The following is a 20497-nucleotide window of genomic DNA, read 5'->3' as shown; positions in this document are numbered from 1 at the left end:
TTTCTCTCTTTTTTTTAACTAAAGCCTGAGAAAATACCGTTTCATGTCATCATGTGCAGCACTGTACTAGAAACTAGAAATGCAGCTGTGGTGAAATGACAATCAATACAACAAACATGCGAAACCAAACTGGTAAAACGGGGCAAGAAATGTGGGTTTATGTTTGTTTAGGCCACACGCAATACTAAAAACATTTCAAAACCCTGATTAAGTATTTTAAAATCATTTTTTTTAGATAAAGGTGAAAAAAATATCAGGGTTCATGTCTTAATAGAAAGAGTGAAAAGAAAAATTACACAGATATGATATTAAATCAAGTGAGAGATGTTGCATGAAAGAAAAAGCCCTAAAACGTCTGGACTGAGGCGGTGAGCTTTGATGCAGAGCTGCTCTCAGCACGCAGCCTCCCTTTTTAAAATGGAGATGTGGCATTTTGGGATTCAGCTCTTTAGGAGCGAGCCAGGTGAAAAGGACATTCACCTCTTTTTGGTTTTCTTCCTTCCTCCAGCAGAGAAGAGGATCTAATGGAGACGTCCTGACCTCCTTCACTGAGCTGCTGCCTCTCTTCTCACACACACGCACACACGCACGATGCCTCAGAGCTGACATTTCTGCTCCGTCATCAACTCTGGATCTCAAGGTCTCGGGCAGGAAATGCGGCTTTACAGCGAGTGTGTAGGTGTAAATGTGTGTGTATGTGTGTGCGCAGCGGCGGCTGTGTTTTTATGAGAAAAGTGTGTGTTCAGAGGAACAACTTCCCGCGGAGCTGCAGGACTGACGGAGGCCGTGTGAGCTCGGCATGCTGGGAGTGATCGCTAACAGGATGCGAATGTGACCTCAGGACACATTTTTGTGCATTTCTCACACTTAAGTGTTCCGCATCTTCACCCTAATATTTATATTTATTTAATATTAGACAGAAATAAAACACAAAATGTAGTTTATGAATGATGATTTTCTTTTAAACCTAAATCTCCCCTGTGAAAAAGTAATTGTCCCCCTAAACCTAATAACTGGTTGGACCTTCCTTGGGGGCTGCACAGTGGAGTATTGGTTAGCACTTTTGCCTTGCAGCAAGAAGACCCCCGGTTCAAATCCCGGGATGGGGCTGGGATCTTTCTGCATGGAGTTTGCATGTTCTCCCTGTGCATGCGTGGGTTTTCTCCGGGTACTCCGGCTTCCTCCCACAGTCCAAAAATATGCTGACGTTAATTGATTACTCTAAATTGCCCGTAGGTGTGAATGTGAGTGTGATTGTTTGTCTGTATATGTAGCCCTGTGACAGACTGGTGACCTGTCCAGGGTGTCCCCTGCCTTCGCCCGAGTCAGCTGGGATAGGGTCCAGCACCCCCCGCGACCCTAGTGAGGATAAAGCGGTGTATAAAGAATGGATGGATATTTCCACAGAAATGATATTTTTGTTCATTTTTTATTGCATTTTTAACTGAACAAAAGACCCATTTTTCATTTCTTTCTACCTCTAGTCATCGATTTGCTGTTTCCATAGAAGTGCAGAATTTTATGTTTCAGTGAAAATTGAGCCCACAAAATGTAAAAATGGCTAGACACTGCTTGGAGTTAAGAACGTTAATTTGAAAAAAAAAGCATGGAGAGCTGAATGCTAACATGCAGGTATTATGTTTATCATCTTCACTCTCTGTGTATGCTGTAAAATGCTGACCTGAAGATGGCGCTGGATGAAAAATCAGAGGATCACAGAACGTGATTATGAGCCATCGTGTAGGAACCTTGAAATAAATGTCACGCTGACTGTTGCTGTTGACTGATAAGACTCTTAACGCTTCAATTAAGCAGCATTTGAGCTCTTAAGTATCCTTTAAATGTCAGCGCCTCACTTTCATGTCATTAAAAACAGAGGAAGCTGTTGTGTCGAACGTGATGTGAGTCACGCCATCGTCTCCCTGGAGGCGACAGAAATCCTCCAAACTGCCGCAGAGGAGCAGCTCGGTATCGGACGGCAGCCGAAAAAACAGACGGAAAACGAGAAAAGGTTAATCAGAAAAGCGCTCCGACTTTGCCCTTCACGCTCACGAAGAGTTTCCTTCAAATTAAACTGCTGCAAATGTCTGCAAAGTGTTTAAAATGTGATTCTGTCAGTGGGACGAACTCGCATTAAAGAGCAGCAAATGGAGAAGTTCACAGAGAGCGTTTGATGTGAAACTTTGATCTTTGACGCATCACTCTGCTGCTTTTTTTCATGGTTTTAAACAGGTTGAAGGATTACAGGGTCCTCTGCAGGTTCACTGTGGTTTTTTTTACAGCCTCTTACAGGCTCATTAAACGTCGTCGGATAACAAAAAGCTGCCTCTCCTAATAGCTGACATGATGTAGACGCTGCTGTTCTCGGAGCAGCAGAGGATGCTGGCGTCCTTGGTGGAGCTGGAGGGAATATGGGAGGTTAACAGTAAACAGCTCAGCAGGTATTTGGGAAAAAGAAATCGATTAATTCATGCTGTTTTATTCCTGCTTCGTGAATAATAATTTAAACAGAGCATGAAGTCAAATGATTGCAAGGCTTTTCTGCTTATAAAAAACACCGGAAATCAAACCTTCCTACACAAAACAAGTGATTCTGTGAGCTAAGATTGATTGACTTTCATTGTTTCTTGGAAATTTATTTCAATGCAACTAAAAGTGCAACATTACACCCTCAGCCACAACATTTAAACCAGCTGCTTAATATTGAATAGGTCCCTCCAGTGACTCAACAGCTTTCTGAAGGTTGTATCAAGGACCAAGCCTTCAACAGGAAATTTTTCAGGAAACAGGAAACAGGAAAGTTCTCGTAGTTGTGAATTGGAGCATCGGTGGATTGGACTTGGTTTTTTTCGCTTTTGGAGCAAGGACTTCCTTCTTGCACGGCAGCCTCTCAGTCCACGGCAATGCAAAACAAGCTTGACCATGGACACTGACACCTGTGTTCCAGCAGCTTCTAATTCTTGGCAGATCTGCTTTTTGGTGGTTCTTGGTTGACTCTTAACGCTCCTGACTAATTTTCTCTCAGCAGCAGGTGATAGCTTGCATTTTCTTCCTGATTGTGGCAGTGACAAAACAGTGCCATGCACTTTATACTTACAATTGTTTGCACTGTTGCTCTTGGGACCTGCAGCTGCTTTGAAACGGCTCCAAGTGACTTTCCTGACTTGTTCAAGTCAATGATTCGCTTTTTCAGATCTGTGCTGAGCTCCTTTGACTTTCCTATTGTAGCGTTTGTGGGCATTTGTATCCACTGAGCCCTATTTAAATGGCCTCAGAGAAGTAATCAGCTGTAGTCACTCATAATCACTCACAAGAAGTTAAGAGGCAATGCTATGAAGCTCATTTCATTGACACAACTTTCTAAGTCACCAAAATTGGTAATTCATGTTGCTGTATGTATATTTTTGACCCAGCAGATTTGGTCACTTTTTCTGTTAACCCATAATAAAGTCATAAAAGAACCAAACTTCATGAATGCTTTTTGTGACAAAGAAGTATCTGTTCCAATCACTCTATCAGAGAAAAATCAGAGTTGTAGAAATAACTGGAAACTCAAGAGAGCCATGACATGATGTTCTTTACAAGTGTATGTAAACTTTTGACCTCGACTGTAAATCGTTAAAAATTGGCCAAGAATTTAAAAAACTTTGAAAAAATCTGAAGTTATCTGTGACAGAACTGCAAGTGATGAAAATACAAATAATCATCAGTTATCACACTTTCTGATGGTCTTTGAACTAATCCTGTGCAACTTCTGGTTCTCTAATTAAAAATTAACCTAATCTAGGCTTAAAATGGTGATATTTAATCAATATGACCTTACTCTACATGTACCATTTAGAAAAAATATTTTTAAAAAATTGCATATGAACTAGATTCTCTAAAAACTATGAATCCATCAGTTATCAACAGTCACCAACATTCATCAAAACCAGAAACTGTAAAAACGGACAGAATGATCAGATTTTCAACTTTACGACGGTTTACGACAGTTCTTGCAGTGTCCGTGCTGTTCCATTGGAAAATTTAACCAAATCTAAGATTAAAATGATATATTTCAGATATTGTATAAGCACATATTTTATTGCTTAAATTTTCCTTAACCATTTTCATTCACCAGATCCTCTATACAAGAACTATTTCAAACTTTGACTGAACTGCAGGCAGTGTTTACATATAGCAGAGCCAATTAAAGAAATAATTAAAAATACAACTTGGAAAACATTTCTATATAAATAATTATAGTATGTAGAGCCACCATTTTTTAAATGAACTTTTGGTTTTAATTTTTTTTCAATTTAAATAACCACAGAAATTCAGCACTTGGTACTTGTTTAGGGGCATGATTTATGGCATTATAGTTAGTTTAAGACATTTCTGAGTTCTCTCTACTTCTAGTCATAGTTGTGCTGTTTCCATAGAGGTGCAGGACTTTATATTCAGTATTGGTCATGCTTATGGGCACTTGGAAAAATGTTCCACGTGTTGATTCAAGATTTATTTTAATTTTGGCAAAAACAAACTATTTTTGTTTTATCTATATTTTGTGATTTAATGCATTATGTGTCATACTGCACAAACACCATTTCTGTGTTCCCTCTACTTCTATCCATGGTTGTTCTCTGTCCATAGAGGAGCAGGATTTTATATTGTAGTGAAAAATGAGACCACAGTGTGTAAAACTGTGACGGGAGAAAAAACGCTCAGTAACTGCTTGGAACTTAGAGGGTGTCCACATACTTCTGGGTTTTAAGCTAGCACCAACGAACAAATGGAGATGTCTGAAGTTTCTGGAAACAGGTCCGTGAAAACCCGGTAAACTCCGTCTGTCAGTCTCAACTTCCCGAGAAGTCGACTTTAAGGACACAAAGCCCATTTTAATTGTTCATTATTAAACCAGACACTCAGGAGCTCGGCAGCAGAATAAACTTCATTTCCTGGATCAGCAGCATTACAGTAAGTAATGTAAAGGTCACAGACAGACAGCGTGCAGACAGCGCTCATGTCATCCAAGAACCATCATAATTTGCATTTGCAGAACTTATTCTGCACAATGTCAACTCTCATCTAATAAAAAACTACCCTGTAATAGCACACTGCAGCATAATGGCCAATTTATGTCCATTCAGAGCCAAAACTAAACCCGCGGGGGCCTCCCTCGCAGTACATTAAATAACCAATTTGCAGCGAAAACGTCATTACGGGAATAGCTCCCCGCCAAACGATGTCATTACAGTAACGACAGCCACTCTAGCATAGCGCGGTGGATGAATACGGGAGCACACGGGCTAAAACATCAGTCATTCATTGTGTTCCGAGTCCTTCATGCCCCGCTACCCAACACCATGACGTTAATACCTCCGACGCCATTACGAAGGAAGTGCCTGCTGTCAGTCCTACTGTATAACAGCAGCAGCATTCAGCGGCGGCTTAATCGCTGCATGTTTGAACCAGAGTTTCACAATGAAAGCGTGAAGAATGAGCAGCGGTACCGACTGTGTGCCGAGGCTGCTTTTTTATTGTGCCACGGTGCCATTAACTCCCTGGGTAATCCCCATGGGCGTCAATAAAATCTAAAACTTAAATGACACGGTTAATCACGACACAATTAGTGCGAGTCGAGCGATGAATCCCGTAAAAGTCTAAAAATTAATCCGCCTGCATCGCTCAAGTCTCCCCGCTGCTTTACATCTGCCATGCCTGTAATCATGTCAGTCAGTCGAGGCTAATCACCGCACAGCGAGGAGCAGCTCAGCCGGCAAAGGCGTATTTATAAAAGGCAAAATTCAGGCTGGAAGTCATTGTTTTATAACCCGGTGTGTGAGCGACTGCAGGCTCCCACATCCTGCTGCTGTTCCAGTGATTAAGGAGGCAAATTCGAGGTCGAGGTGAAGCTGCGGCGCTGCTACGAACACACCTGAGCTCGGCTTGTGTGGGAGCGTGTTAATATTCCTCCGGTCCTCTGGCTGAGTGTTTGAATGTGCAAATTTCGGAAAGCAAAGTGAACATTACAGCGGGATAAGTGCAATCTCAAAAACACATTAAAGGTGCAATCAGTGAGTCTTTTACTGGCTTTTACTGGTGCAGCTCCAGATGTTGCTCATCAGGGCGACTCCCAACATCCTCTCTGCTTCCTCAGGGACAGATTTCGAACTATTTCAGCTTCAAAGTGTACTGCGTTAAGGTAATTTATATAGATACAGTATTGGTGGATTACTTTTTAAGTGCAGTGGGACAAATGTATTTAAAGCACTACAACTGTTTCTGCTGCTTGAGAGAAAAAGGAAACTTACTTTCCATCACTTATCTACAGGATAAGTCCATTGATGTTTAATTCCGATTTAAGGCTCTTCGGGTATAGATTTTTGGAAAAAATGTTTATTTTTGAAAAAAGTTTGTTGACATGCAGGCTCCAAAATGAGCAAGAAACAGGAAAGAATCACTAAAAAGGAAGATATGAATGCAAAAAGAAACTCTAAAGCTGCACAGTTAACAGAGTATTAGCTGTGATTTGGGCTTCTCAAAATTACATAAACACAATCAATTGCGATGCTTTAGGAAATACAACAAAGGATCAAATTATTTGCTTTCAATTTGGGTAATTCTGACATTAGAACACCTAGTTTCACTCTTTTTAAGCTCACTTTTGGTCTCACAATTGCTGCAGTAACTGAATGGAGACTAGAAGTTTCTCTGTGCACAGCTAGCATCGACTGTATCCTGCATGTGAGGCGTTTAGGGAACATCTGCGAATTGTCTGTCAATGAGCAGATGAGGCATTTCAGTGACAATTTACTTTGCATTTAGCCTGTAGGAGATGCTCTGGATTCAGGTGAAGATTTTTTGAAGTCTTATCCAGGTGCAGATTTTTACAATTAGCAGGAATGTAGCTTAGCTGTTGAGTAAAATATCAAAATGTGATTAAAATAATTTGCTCCTAAAATCAATAAATATTCGTGATCTCAGTAATCATCAATCTCAAAGTGAGTTAAAATGTGACAGGTGCAAAAAAAAAAAAAAAAAAAACAGAAACTGGCTCTGCAGGAAATTAATTTACTGAGAGTCATGATTTGAGTCACATGATTTTGGAGATTTTTGATCCTAATTTCTGGATTATTTTTTTTCAATTCAAACCCAAATATAAATGCATTGGACCCAGCAGTTCACCAGTTTTCACTAAACTCCAGTTTTTGTGCTCTTTGGCTCTCAGAGCTGGACTCCTGTCTTCTTTCTTAAGCAGGTACTTCTCATTCCAGTCAGTAAACGGGGGCCTCATTTCGATGCCAGGTATATGCAATTAAGGTAAGTGGCAGAATACAAAACGAGCCGCTCTCTAAGCTCCGAGGACTCCGGCTCTGACATTCACTGCTCTTTAAAAAAGCTCCCGTGGACTTCAGGGTATTTAGTTTAGGAGCTGCAGCCTCTGATAGCATCAGAGCTGCTCAGCTAGAAACCTGCAACAAGTTCCCAGCAGAGTGGAACAAAAAAAAAAACGAAACAAACAAAAAAAACAGTCAAACAGAGGCACAGATCGACTTTGAAAAGGCTGATCGAGGACATCGTTCAGAGCTGGATTAACTCTAACAATGTGTGGCTGAAGAAGAACAACGGAGCATTTATCTGATTCGTTTCTTGGCGAGGTAAAGCTGATCTGTTCACCTTCCTCCTCTGCATCACTGCTTGTAACTGCTGACGTGTTGCTGCCTCTTCAGCTCGCTTCAAGTGTTCCTGAAAGACGAACTCGGCTCGTGTCAAGTAGCCCACATATCAGAAACGTCTGTCGCCCCTCTCCGGCTTTAATCACAGTAATGCAGCTTACGGAGCCTTAATGGGATTCACTGCGTGGGTCTGCTGCCGCTCTGTGAATGACAATACCTCGGCTGGTTTACAAGCAGGACTCCTGACAGCCAGGTAGCAGGCGAGCGGCAGCCGTGAATACAGAGCAGGCAGCTCAGCGAGGCGCCACTTTGATCTGCTGAATGGTAATCTAGTGGAGGGTAATGATGTCAAACCGAGCGAGGAGCTACTGTACATCAACACGAGTCAATCGAGCGCTAATAACGGGATTTCTTCCGGTGGAGTCTCGGCTGGTTAGCCGAGGGGTCGAGTCAGGATGGCCTCTTTCCTGCTGAGTCGGACCTCGAGTTTCTGCCTTCACCTCTCATTTTATTTGCATCTTCAGGGAAACTTATCATTTGCCGGTTTTTCATAAATCTGCTGCACTTTCATCTGCCAGAGACGGTATGAAAATGAATCTAGCAGACTGGAGCTAACAGATAAGAACAAGGTTGTGTAGAGAAGCGACTTAAAAACACTATGATGCAACACACATGTACCCTATGAAGCCACTCATCCATTCCAGCAAAAAGTAGAACTGTCATTCTTTGCACAACTGATTTATTTTAGAAATTTTCCCTGTTTTGTTCAATTGCAGATAATATGTAGTAAAATCACAGAAAAAAATATTAATTTACATATTAAACAATAAAAAAACAGACCCAAACTGTACATAATATCCAGATCAAATGCCTGGATTTTCATAAATGGTAATTTTGTCTTTCACAATGTTTTGAATGTAAAATTATATTCCTTTTTTTAAAAAAAAATATTATTTTACTGGATTTAAATAAGCAAACAAACAAACAACACAGATATTAGTTCTATGAACTAAACAAAATGCATATTAAAGAAGGAAAATGCAATTTAAATTTTAAAAAATATATTTAACAGATTTTCCCTGTGTTCTCTGCAGATAAGAAAATGCCAAAACTGTAAATAATGTCCACATCAAAAATCTCTACATATTTTTTAAAAATGGTAATTTGCTCCTTTACTGCATTTGACAAAGCATGTTATAGTTACAAATTTGCCAAAATTACACCATTTATCTGATCCAGAATGAATGACGTGCAGTTCAATCAGCAAACTTCACCAAATCTTAGCTTAAATTAATATTTCATCAAAAATGTATTTATTCTGATTTACTAAAAGTTAAAGGTTTCCAAGAGATTCTGTAAAAAAACAAACATTCTGCAATACTTTCTGGAGGCTTTTTGGCTGAACTGCAGGCTGTTTCTGCAGAGCAGATAAAGAAATTAAAAATATAAATACAAAAATATCTAAAGCAGAAAAATGTTGAGTCCAGATTTTTTCTCAATCTTCGTAAAATCAAAAATCAAACATATTAAACTTTTTAAAAATGATTTATGACATTTTAAGTGTGTCATACTGCACAGAAAACATGTTTGAGTTTCCTCTACTTCTAGTCATGGTTGTGTTGTTTTCACTGAGGTGCAGATCTTGAGCTCCCAGCGAGTAAGAATGTGACAGAAACAGAAAACACTGCTTAGGGTTAAAACAGTGTTCTGATACACAAATCAAAAGGAGAGGACCCAAAAGACCACATAGCAACAGGAAGCAGGACAATAAGGCCAAACAAAGCTAAGGGAAAGTCAAAACAAGAAGCAAACAAAAGTTGCATTATTCAAAATGTCAACATAAATGAATACAAATCAAAAACCAAAAGCAAGAAACACAACAAAAGCCATCTCTGCCTGAGCCAGTGCAGCAAACTTCCCTCATGTTCTTTTGAGAAAGGAAGGAATGTTTGTAGATTCACTGCAAGAAAACCAGGTGCAGTCTGCAGAAATATGGAATCCTCAACGAGGGTTTTACTGCTTTTTGAGTTCACAACAACATTTGAAGATCACAATCTACCATCTGACTCCAGCTTTTCAAAAATCCTGCTCATAACGATGTATTTTTTGCCTGTCTTGTCCTGGAAACACCTCACCTCATGGTCTCTCTCTCTCTCCCATGATTCTCTGTGGCTCAAGCTGAACCAAACATGTACAGAATGAGTTTCTTACCGTACGCCGAATCGGCTGCAGACTCCTGGTTCCTTGTCGTCGCCAGCACGTCAGCTGCAAGAAAGAAAGCAAAACTAAAATTACATTTTGCTACTCAAAATGTACACCGATCAGCCATAACATTAAAACCACTGACAGGCAAATTTTCTGATTTGCAAAACTGTTACACTATTTGTTATTCTGTTTTTTGCTTTGTTTGTTTTTTAAATCCATACCACATTGAACCAGGTCCGGATAAAAAGCTAGTGAGCTTAAGTGGGTCAAATCTGGAATAGATTGACCTACAAAGGCTCAAGATTCTATAAAACATCATTTTTGATTTGGGAAGCAGTTATTTTTGTGTTTACATTGTTAGAATGTAAAAGCATGGAGATTTTAGTGCTTCTTTTTTGCATCTGAACTACTTTAGACCAGGTCCAGATCACAAGCTAGAGAGCTTAAGTGGGTCAAATCTTGAATAGAATGACCTACAAACACTAAAGATTCTATAAAACATTGTTTTTGATATGGAAAACCACTGTTTTTTGTGTTAGAATGGAAAACATGGATATTTTAGTGTGCTTTTTGCATCTGGACATGTTTAGGCAAGGTCCAGATCAAAAGCCAGTAACCTTAGGTGAGCTAGTTCTGTAACAGATTGTCGTACTAAAGCGAAAGACTCTATAAAACCATTACTCTGCGTTAAAATGTAACAACACTGAGATATTAGTCCTTTTTTTTTTTTTTGCATCTGGACCACTTTTGAACAGGTCTAAATCAAAAACATCTATACTTAGATTAAATCTGGAGTAGATCATAAGGATCATCCGATCCATAGAGGCCCCACCCAGGAACTCAGTGGACCTAAGGAATCCACTACTGATGTCCCAGGACCAGACATAAAAGGGCACCCATAGAGCTCCCATGTATATGTAACAATGATCAGAACTATTTTGGCACCAGGTGCAGGTGGTTTTAATGTTGTGTCCGACTGATATATATTAAAGAGTGTGTTTACATTGACAGGAGTTCTGATTGTGAAAAAGATAACCAGCAGTGAAAGAAGCCGACAGCAGTGCGTCTCAGCAAGTATTCTGCAGCTTCACTGCTGCCCCCACATTAATCCATCAGTAGTAATAACCTTTAACTCGCAGCAGAGTATTTTTATGTTGCAGCGGTGCTACTTTCTGAATCTGAATACGTCCTCCTTCATTTATCAACATGCCCCCACTTTTGCAGGTGTAATGTGGTTATCTAACGCTGCTTTCCTCCGACTCACAGCAATCATCACCACTGCTGCTGGCAGGTGGTTCGTTTTTGTTGTCAGAGTTTCTTCGTGCTGGTTTCGCTTTTGTATCTGGTTATCTACCAACAACAAAAGGGACATTTGTTCCCTGAGTTTGTCCTTAAGGCGACAAATCTCCCCAGACTTGGAGAAGTTGTAGCAGGACACTTAAGTTACCTAGCAGGAGGCGTTTGTGTGCACTAAACACAACAGATTAGATGAGAAACTGCATCAGCACCAACTCTGCAAGGTGTTCACTGATACCTGCAGCATCTGTGGCTGTTTATACATCAGTATACAGCAAACTGCCTGAACAGACACCGGCAGATACAACTCTAGAAACTGGGATGCATGAATACATTTTCTTCAAGGTTACTTTAAAGCACAAAGACAAACAGTGGGGTCAGAAAAAAAAACTTCTGGAGTCACATATGTACGAAATTTAATCTTGCCGCAATGAAAGAGTTAAGGAGCCTATGTTCTGATTTTTATGTTTCTCTTTTTCTTCAGTGTTTTACTCTATATAGCTGCTTTTTTGGGCATTTAAAAGGTTTGAAAACTCCCCAAAGAGTGTTATTCTCTCTCACAGAAAACAACAACAAAGAACAAGCAGCTTCTTCTTAGTCCACCATTATCTCCTCATTAGAGCTCCATCCCTCTGTCTAAACTCGAAGATCTGGAGCTGAAATAAAGCACTGCAGGCAAGTATAATATAAGAAAACAGAAAGAATTGTAAGATTTGCAACTTTCCGATGGTTCTTGAACATGGCTAAAGTAAAGTTTCAGGATAAAAAAGCAAATCAAAGCTTTAAAAACTGTCACTTTATCACTTTATTCCACACGCCTCATTCAAAATTTCATCAAAAATAAAAAAAAATTGCACCAGATTCTGCTGAAAAAATTACAAATTTGTTGTTCCGTGGCTCACGATTGACTCCGATGTAGCCAGTATATTTGGATCCATTCGTCTGGTCTCCTGGATGCAAATTTTGCACACTGCCTTCATTTTGTCTTCAGTTAAACTGAAGAATTCCCAAACAGCGGAGGTCTTCGACATCTTGTCTTGCGTTTATGCAACGAAGTGAAGTGTGACGTCAGAACCGGCAGCCACCCGGCCATTCAGGTGGTGGTAACAAACACGAATGGAGGAGCCGAAATGAGCCGAACACTACGAGATGAGCCGAACTGGGCCGAAGGCGAAGGAAGGAGATGAGCTCCGAATATTCCTATTTTCGTCTGGGGGAGGAGGGGGTGATCACATAGACATGTGTATATGTTTATGTGATCACACGACGGGATGAGCCGATATGAGCCGATGTGGGCCGAAGGTGGAGGGAAGACAGTAACGCTGAATATTCATTCCGCCCGGTAACGTCCAACAGGGGGGGGCGAATATTCGGATACCAAAATTAATATCCGGACACCGCCGTAGCGAACGAATATTCGGATATTCGGGATATTTGGGTCCAGCCCTACAAAGGTTTTAAGTGAACTGCAGGCTGTGTTTATGCAGAGGTGATGACAAGTGAGAATAAAAGGAAAATAATACATAGTGGATCAAAAGAATAAATGCATCATTGCTCAAAAACAGCATACAGAGGGAAAGATTACTGGAGGATGGATTCAGCATGGTGAAACATCTTCATAGAGCTGATGAACACAGTAAGGTGAAAACAATGAGTTTGTAGAGGTGGTCAAAATGTAAGTAGTTAAATTTGTAGTATGTGTAGCCACAATTATTCCTCAGTAACACCTGTAGGGACTTGAAAAAATGTTGAGCATGACGATTCAAGTTTTATTTCTCCAATGTAGGTAAAACAAATAATGAAAAAAAAAATCTGTTTTAAAGATTTATGGGATTATTTTACACTGGTCTTTCACCCAATAACATATTCTTTTACTGCAATAACAGAATTGTGAGTACATTATCCTCCATGTCAAACCTGTACATATGTAAATTCATTAAGTCATACATGTACAAATCCACATGTAGAGTCATCATGCCTGGTATACTCTCGATGAGAATTTTGTTATTATTATTATTACATCTTTATTCCTTATTGAACCTTTGCAGTTTTGTGTCCTGCTTCTTTCATGCCTCATCTGTATCCAGCTGCTGTAACAAGTGAATTTCACCATTGTTGGATCAATAAAGTTCATCTTATCTTATAACTGTGCCACACTGAAAACAAGATATTTTTGAGTCATTTCTACTTCTACAGAGTGTCCTGAAAGTCTGGACACATAGAAAATCTCATTAGCTATAATTGTTTTGCCTCCACAGATTAAATATGCCTTTGTAGTAGGAAGAAAGAGTTGAACAGGTACTTCTCAGTGGATGTATGTATCTTTCACTATGTCCATCCTTCACTGAAGTTTTTTTGCAGAAAATATGGATCTGTAAATGTGCAGAAAATGGGCTCTTCAAGTGCATATTAACTGGAAGTAAATCTTCAGCTCGACCTAGACAATGCTGGAGGGATATTAGATCCCTTCTGGCCTGGTAATGCCTCAGGATTCCCCAGAAGGAGCTGCAGGAATTATCAAGGGATGAGGACACTTTGCTCAGGCTGCAACACGGTTCCAGAGAATGACATAACAATGGCATTTAGATGGAAAAACACGTTTCTGGTGTTGTTTCATGCAACAGTCAGCAACCAGGTAATTCAGAACCAGATTTCTTTCCGCAGATTTGATCCAAACCGGAATAAGCCTGCCCATGGAACCACACCTGGTGCTGCAGTTTCACAGTCTACTCACTTTTATACTGTTTACACCTCATAGTACACCTGTTATCATCATTACTGTGGCTGTAAAATGTCGGGTTTATCTTACCGTGGCAGCTGTCGGGGTGAAACGAGTGGTCGCCCTCAATATCTTGCTCAAACCCCGCCCTGCAGAGAGACGGACAGAAAAGGAATGACGGGGAGGAATTTAAACAAAACAAAAGAATAAAGCATCAATTGCAAAACAAGCCCAGACGCACTAGCATGTTGGTTGCCGTGGGTTACTGTTGCCTGGGAGTTTAATCAGTGATGAATATCCACGGTGACCAGATAACGAGCTGCGATAACGCTTAATTAGATTTTGTCACATAGTTCATCTCCAGCTCGTCATTGAGTCTGAAGGCCAGGCGATTTTCAGAGGTTGACTGAGGAGAAGCAGCCAGTGTGTTCAGCATTGTTTGTTTCTCAATTAAGAGAAAGAAGGGTGACACTCGTCCAATCAGGAGACAGACGGTGACGAGAGGCGACCGTGAAACACACACTTAGACTCACTGAGGCGCTGCAGATCCTGCTGCAGTAAATGAAGCCATTTACTTTCCTCTGGGTTTGTGTCCCTGCTGTTTACTGTCTCTGCTGCCGCTGATCTGACCTTCAAATCAATGTTTAAAGGGGCAACAAATCAGGATTTCACCGCTGCGCCACACAAAATGACTGCACTAAAACAGTCTAGGGTAAGCCGAGGAGCTGGAAATGGATTTTTACTGCTGTGAGGACGTTATTTTGGGCTTTAGGTAACAGTGATTAACAATTTTCACCATTTTCTGGCATTTTAAAAACTAAACAACTAATCAAAAAATGGAGAAGTAAGTAACTGCTGCAGTGCTATTTTGATGTCAAACATTTCCGGGGCATACTGACTTTCACTGATGTTTAAAGTTAATGTTTGCTCTGCCAGTGCTGCTAAAGAACATGTCATGAGATAGGCATGACGTGGACATGGGTTTTCTGGACACAGCAACACAATCAGTTAGTCGTTTCAATTCAGTTCAGTTTTACTATATTTTTATAGCACAGATTCACAGAATATGCCATCTGAAAGCACTTAGCATACTAAGGTACAGTGCAAAATACAAACAGAATAGAGAAAAACAACAATCCGAAGTTGCCTTTGGATTCCCTATGAGTGACAGTGGGAAGGAATCAAAAAACCCTGGGATAGGGAGGGGAGAAAAGAAATCTCAGACAGAATCAGGCTCAGGGAAGGCAGCCAGCTGACTTGACCGGTTGGGTAAAAGCGGGGATAAGGGTGGTGGGGATAGCAGGAGGTGCTGAGGTGGGAATGACAGGAATTTCAATGCTTATTACTGATGAGGCTTGACTTGTTTGCATTACAGGACTTCCAGGGAACATTACAAGTGTTGCAGGAGCACTTGAAGCAGTGAAATGCTGCCCAAAAAGGCAGTTATCAATGGGGATGTCCCTATCTGAGTTATTTAATATTTAGTATTGGCTGATACATTTACCATTTTCTTAGAGAATACAGATTTTAAGTATTGCATATTAGCTATGGTACCTGTTTAGACCAGTAGGCACTGTTTAATACTGTAGCAAACAAAACAGGAAGGAATGTCCGTGTTGGCAAGAACAGACTATTATAAGAGTTTAGCTACATCGTGACAGAGGCTTCAATGAGACTTACTGACTTCACACCAGCAAACAAGTTCATCTTCAACAACTAGAATTTTGTGAAAAAGTTCAATATTTTCCAATAAAATGTTTCAAAAACATATCCTGAAATATAACAGCATTTCATTGTGAGGAAATATAAAGAAATTCTCCAATGATTTGAGACAGTGGTATTCTTTTTTGTATGCGCTATAAAACACGATGATGAAATTTAATAATAAAAAAGGCTTGAACTATTTCACTCCACATGTAATGCATGTAGAACATATCAAAGACTAACTTCTTGAATTAAATTTATAAAAAAGAGAACTTATTCATGACTTTGTAATTGCTTGAGATGCACTCGTAGTAGGACAGTGACTCTACACCTCAGTAGAACACTTGACAGAGGCTTTTTGTGGCCATTTTTTCCTGTTGTTGCAATACTTGCAACAACAGGAAATGCCCCCAGTCATATTCTTAGGATCACTCTGGAGTCATCTGTAGTTTGCTAAGTTAATGGCCCCAGTCACTAAACATTAAGATTGCACCTTGTATCAGGTATCTGTATATAAACTATGTTTCAGGGTAATAGTCTGAATAGTGAATTGCAATAATTATGTGTCAAGCCATTTAGGAATCACACTGGTCCTGATTCAGTCTTGCCCTGTCTTGATCTTGAAAATCTTGCTCTCTGTCTACCTGGTCTTGGTTGTGACATGGTTTAAAAGCAAATAATTTAAACATGCTTCTTCACAGTAGTTCCTCACCATTTGCCTTTAAAGGAATTGAAAGACAGATGGACCAACATCACCGTTCGAGGACAAAAACACCCACAAGCAAAATTAGAAGTCTTTCAATAGTTATTTTGAGTTGTTCTGGCACCTTCTTATTTCTTCAGTGTCAGCCAGAGCTGTTCGTGACTCATTTTTCCATCGAAAAAACAAAAGATGGAGCTTTTGGCGACGTTCCAATGAACCAACCTAGACTCACAAACCGTCACCAGGAAGTTGGAGCTGGCATGATGTTCCTGGAGGTGGCCAAATATTTTCCCAGAAACATTTCAGAGAATGAAAAGATGCTTTGTTTTTCAAACTGCTGTGATCTATGACAGAACCATTCATCAGTCTGATCACGCTGAGCCCACATCCCTATTTATCTGGCACAGTGTTTCCAGCTCTTTTTATCACGTTCAGTCCTGCATGTATTGGCAAAAACATTTTCCACCTGAATGATTAAGTAAAAAAAAAGCCCATTTATTTAAGAGTTTCTGTTCTTCTTTAATAAAACTGAAAAATAATTTCACCTGTTCATCTTCTACTGACCTTTTCCGATTCAACGTTAATCAGTTTTATTCATAGCCTCAGCTTCTTTTGGTCTTTTATCTGTTAATTACAGATTCACTTTGCCATCTCTAAATGAAATGCTTTCTCTTTTCTATTAATTTATTTGCTGCCTGTTTTTACTTCTGTTCCTCTTATTTCTGAAAATGCTTTTTTTCTCCATCTATCTGCAATAATAGCTCTCAGTCACAACTCAGCTGGTCTACCTGGCTGCTTGGACCATCGACTACCTCACCTATAGACCACAGTACATGCGGCTTAGTAGTCAGCAGCATGGGGGCAGTGCTCTCTCCCTTTCTCTTCATCCTGTACACATCGGACTTCCACTACAACTCGGCGAGCTGTCACCTCCAGAAATTCTCGGATGATACAGCCATTGCTGGGTGTGTGTCTGATGGGGACGAGCGGGAGAACAGGACGGTCATCTCTGACTTTGTCGACTGGTGTGAGCGAAACCATCTGCAGCTCAACACCAGTAAGACGAAGGAGATGATCATCGACTTCCACAAGAGGAGGACACCTCAGACTGCACCGGTGAATATCCAGGGTTTGGACATTGAGATAGTGGACTCATACAAATACCTGGGTGTTCACCTCAACAACAAACTGGACTGGTCACAAAACACAGAGGTCCTGTACAAGAAGGGCCAAAGTCGTCTCCACCTGCTGAGGAGACTGAGGTCCTTTGGAGTGTGCAGGACTCCGGACATTCTATGACTCTGTGGTAGAGTCTGCTGTTTTCTATGCAGCGGTCTGCTGAGGAGCAGGGAGCACTGAAAGGGACAGAAAGAGACTGAACAGACAGTTCTGTCCTGGACTGTTCCCTGGACTCCATAGAGGAGGTTAGTGAGAGGAGGATGTTGGCAAAGCTCACATCCATCATGGACAATCCCTCTCACCCACTGCATGACACTGTGGAGTCTTTAAGTAGCTTCTTCAGCAGCAGACTGAGACATCCACCCTGCAAGAAGGAGCGCTATCGCAAGTCATTCATTCCACCTGCTATAAGACTTTATAACATCAGCATCACCGGCTGATGTTAACATAAACTGGACTTTATCACATCATCCTTTATCACATAATCTGCACAGTTCTTGCACTATTTGAATTTTCTTGCACTCTACATTATTCAATAAGCCACTTTTTCCATCCTTCACTCTTGTGCATATTGTAAATATTATTATGATTATAACTATATTGTTGCTCTTACTGTATGCTGTAACATGGGAAATTTTCCCTGACATGGGGAGTAATAAAGATGATCTTATCTTATCTTATCTTTGCCTTTGTTTTGCTCCTCGGCAGATGAAGTGCTGTGATTCTACAATCATGACTGTGCAGTCCAAACTGGCTGGTAAACTTGGATGAACACAACCACCCATGCACACACAAAATGTAGCGTTAAAAAGAGCAGAGCGCATGGATCGGAGTAAATCTGGAGTACATATAGTATGCTGGTATTTTTATCCCACCACCTTGACTCAGAAGGGAAACACTGTTTACACAAACAGTAAAATTCAATACAAAAGATCAAATGCTGAAGGATACTTTTGGACTCGCTGAATGACTCAAAACGTAAAAGTTGACCCAAGCCAAACGTTTTGACACTTGACTTGAGACTTACATCATTTATTTCTCGAGTCAGATGACTCAAGGGGACTTGACCCACGTCTTGCTTCAAATAGCTAAAGACTTGGCGGGAGACTCAAAATGTGTGACTTGAATTTTATTTAGACTTTTCTAAGATGACTTGAGATATGATGTCGACTTGTCTCAAAGGACTTAAATATAAGACTTGAACTGAGTTAAATGTGTTGAGAATTGAGCTGAAACTAATGACTTAATACTTAATTGAAATGATTTGAGACCTAACTTGACTCCTAAATGATGACCTGACCTGAGGCTTGACTCGAATGACTTAAGGCAAATTAAAACTTAACAATTAACAATTTTATTTAGAATTACCTGAGATGACTTGGGACTTGTCATCACAAATCAAGTCATGGGAAACAAGAATCATATCTAGACTTTACCTAAGCTAAATCCAGTGAGACTTGACTTGAGACTTACATGACTTAGCTGAATTGACTTGAGACTTAAATAGTTTAAGACCTGGACTCAGATCCCATGACTTGTGACCTGATTTTAATCATAAACGACTGAAGACTTATACCAAAAGGTTTGATACTTCCCCTCAGACTTTAAACCAGCGCTCAGTAGATGGCAGAACCACGCCCAGACCTCTAACTCCACAACTGAGCAGGGGACCTTAGACCGATCTTCAGTGCCAAGTTTGATTATCCTGACTTCAGCACTTACAGAGATATCTGAATGGACATACACACACACACATACATACTTACCCAGCTAGCCAGATACCGAAGCGAATGCAGTAACCCTGCTGACGTGTACGTCAGGCGTGGTTAATGACTTGAAAGTTGATTTTGTCTTGTCTCAAAAGACTTTTATTTCATAAGACTTAAGACTTGACCTGATTTAAATACATTTAGATTTGACCTGAGACTTCAATGACTTAATACTCAATTGAAATGTTTAAGACCTGACCTAAGACTAACTAAAATGATTGAGACCTGACCTGAGCCTTAAAGCGACTTAAAACTTACTTGACTCTTGAATTAAATAACTTAGAAGTTAAAACTTTATCTAGAATTACCTGAGATGTCGTGGGACGGAAGTTCAACTCGTCTCAAATGGTAAATGCCATAAGACTTGACCTCAGCTAATGTGTTGAGACTTGACTTGAGATTTAGACTCAATACTTAAAATGACTTGAAACAGTTTAAAAACTGACCTATGACTTAGCTTAAAGCTGCTGTCCGGAGTTTGAATCACAGCGTCTCCCAAAACACTGTTGGTCCCACCCTCCGTCCCTCTGATTTCGCCCCTTTATTTGTGTACGCGCGCAGTACCTGACAGGAGTGCCCGGAGTGCTGCAGCATCTTGCCTGTTTTGCTGTTTTCCACTCTTCTACATTTAGTACATTTAGTAAATAATAAAGGAATTACGTTAGAATTCTGTATTGAGTCTAACTTGTCCTAATACCAAAATAACATGAGTTAGTTTCAATATGTGATTACACTCGTGTATCCCTCTCAATGACGTTGTTTATCAAACTTAGTGCATTTACGCGTGTATATGTGTTACATTGTTTATTTATTTCTATCTAAAGTACAGAATTGCATGACTCCTCTGACGAAGAGTATGTCCCAGACGCCCCAACATCTTCCTCCAGAGGTCGGGCATCTAAACGAAGCCGTCAGGCGGGCTATGGAGGCCGTGGTCGGGGAGTGACGCGAGCACCCCGAGCCAAAAAACATCCTGCAGTCTCTTGGCCTGACAAGCCGTGGGATTGGTAACTTTTCTGGAAGTTGCTGATCCCTGATGCTCTCTCCTCCACAAGCAAAACAAATGTGCACGCGGTTGCGTAGTGCGTAGCAGCTTTAAATTATGTTACATCTCACCTGAACCTTTAAGCGACTTGACCTGAGACTTTAATGAGATAATACTTAATTAAAATGACTTGAGTCCTAAACAACTGAAGATCTAAAACTCGTCTTGAACAAATTGAGACCTGACCTCTGCCTTAAAACCACATAAACGTCACTTGAC

At 40.3% G+C, this 20497-nt stretch overlaps 1 protein-coding gene across 2 annotated transcripts in view; it reads right to left on the bottom strand.

Annotated features, from left to right (window-relative positions):
• The window catches only part of LOC110961271 (semaphorin-6D-like), a 284544-nt gene that overhangs the window by 40947 nt on the left and 223100 nt on the right, over positions 1–20497 (bottom strand). For both annotated transcript variants that reach the window (XM_051956008.1, XM_051956007.1), the window contains exons 19-20: positions 13969–14027; positions 9870–9923 (exon numbers count right to left, since the gene is read on the bottom strand). In XM_051956008.1, the coding sequence (XP_051811968.1) occupies positions 9870–9923; positions 13969–14027 (113 nt within the window). The remainder of the gene's footprint in view (positions 1–9869; positions 9924–13968; positions 14028–20497) is intronic.

This window comes from Acanthochromis polyacanthus, chromosome 11 (assembly GCF_021347895.1).
Source record: "Acanthochromis polyacanthus isolate Apoly-LR-REF ecotype Palm Island chromosome 11, KAUST_Apoly_ChrSc, whole genome shotgun sequence".
Taxonomy (NCBI): domain Eukaryota; kingdom Metazoa; phylum Chordata; class Actinopteri; family Pomacentridae; genus Acanthochromis; species Acanthochromis polyacanthus.
The sequence above is the reverse complement of the archived record's forward strand: the minus strand, read 5'-3'. Positions and strand labels throughout refer to the sequence as shown.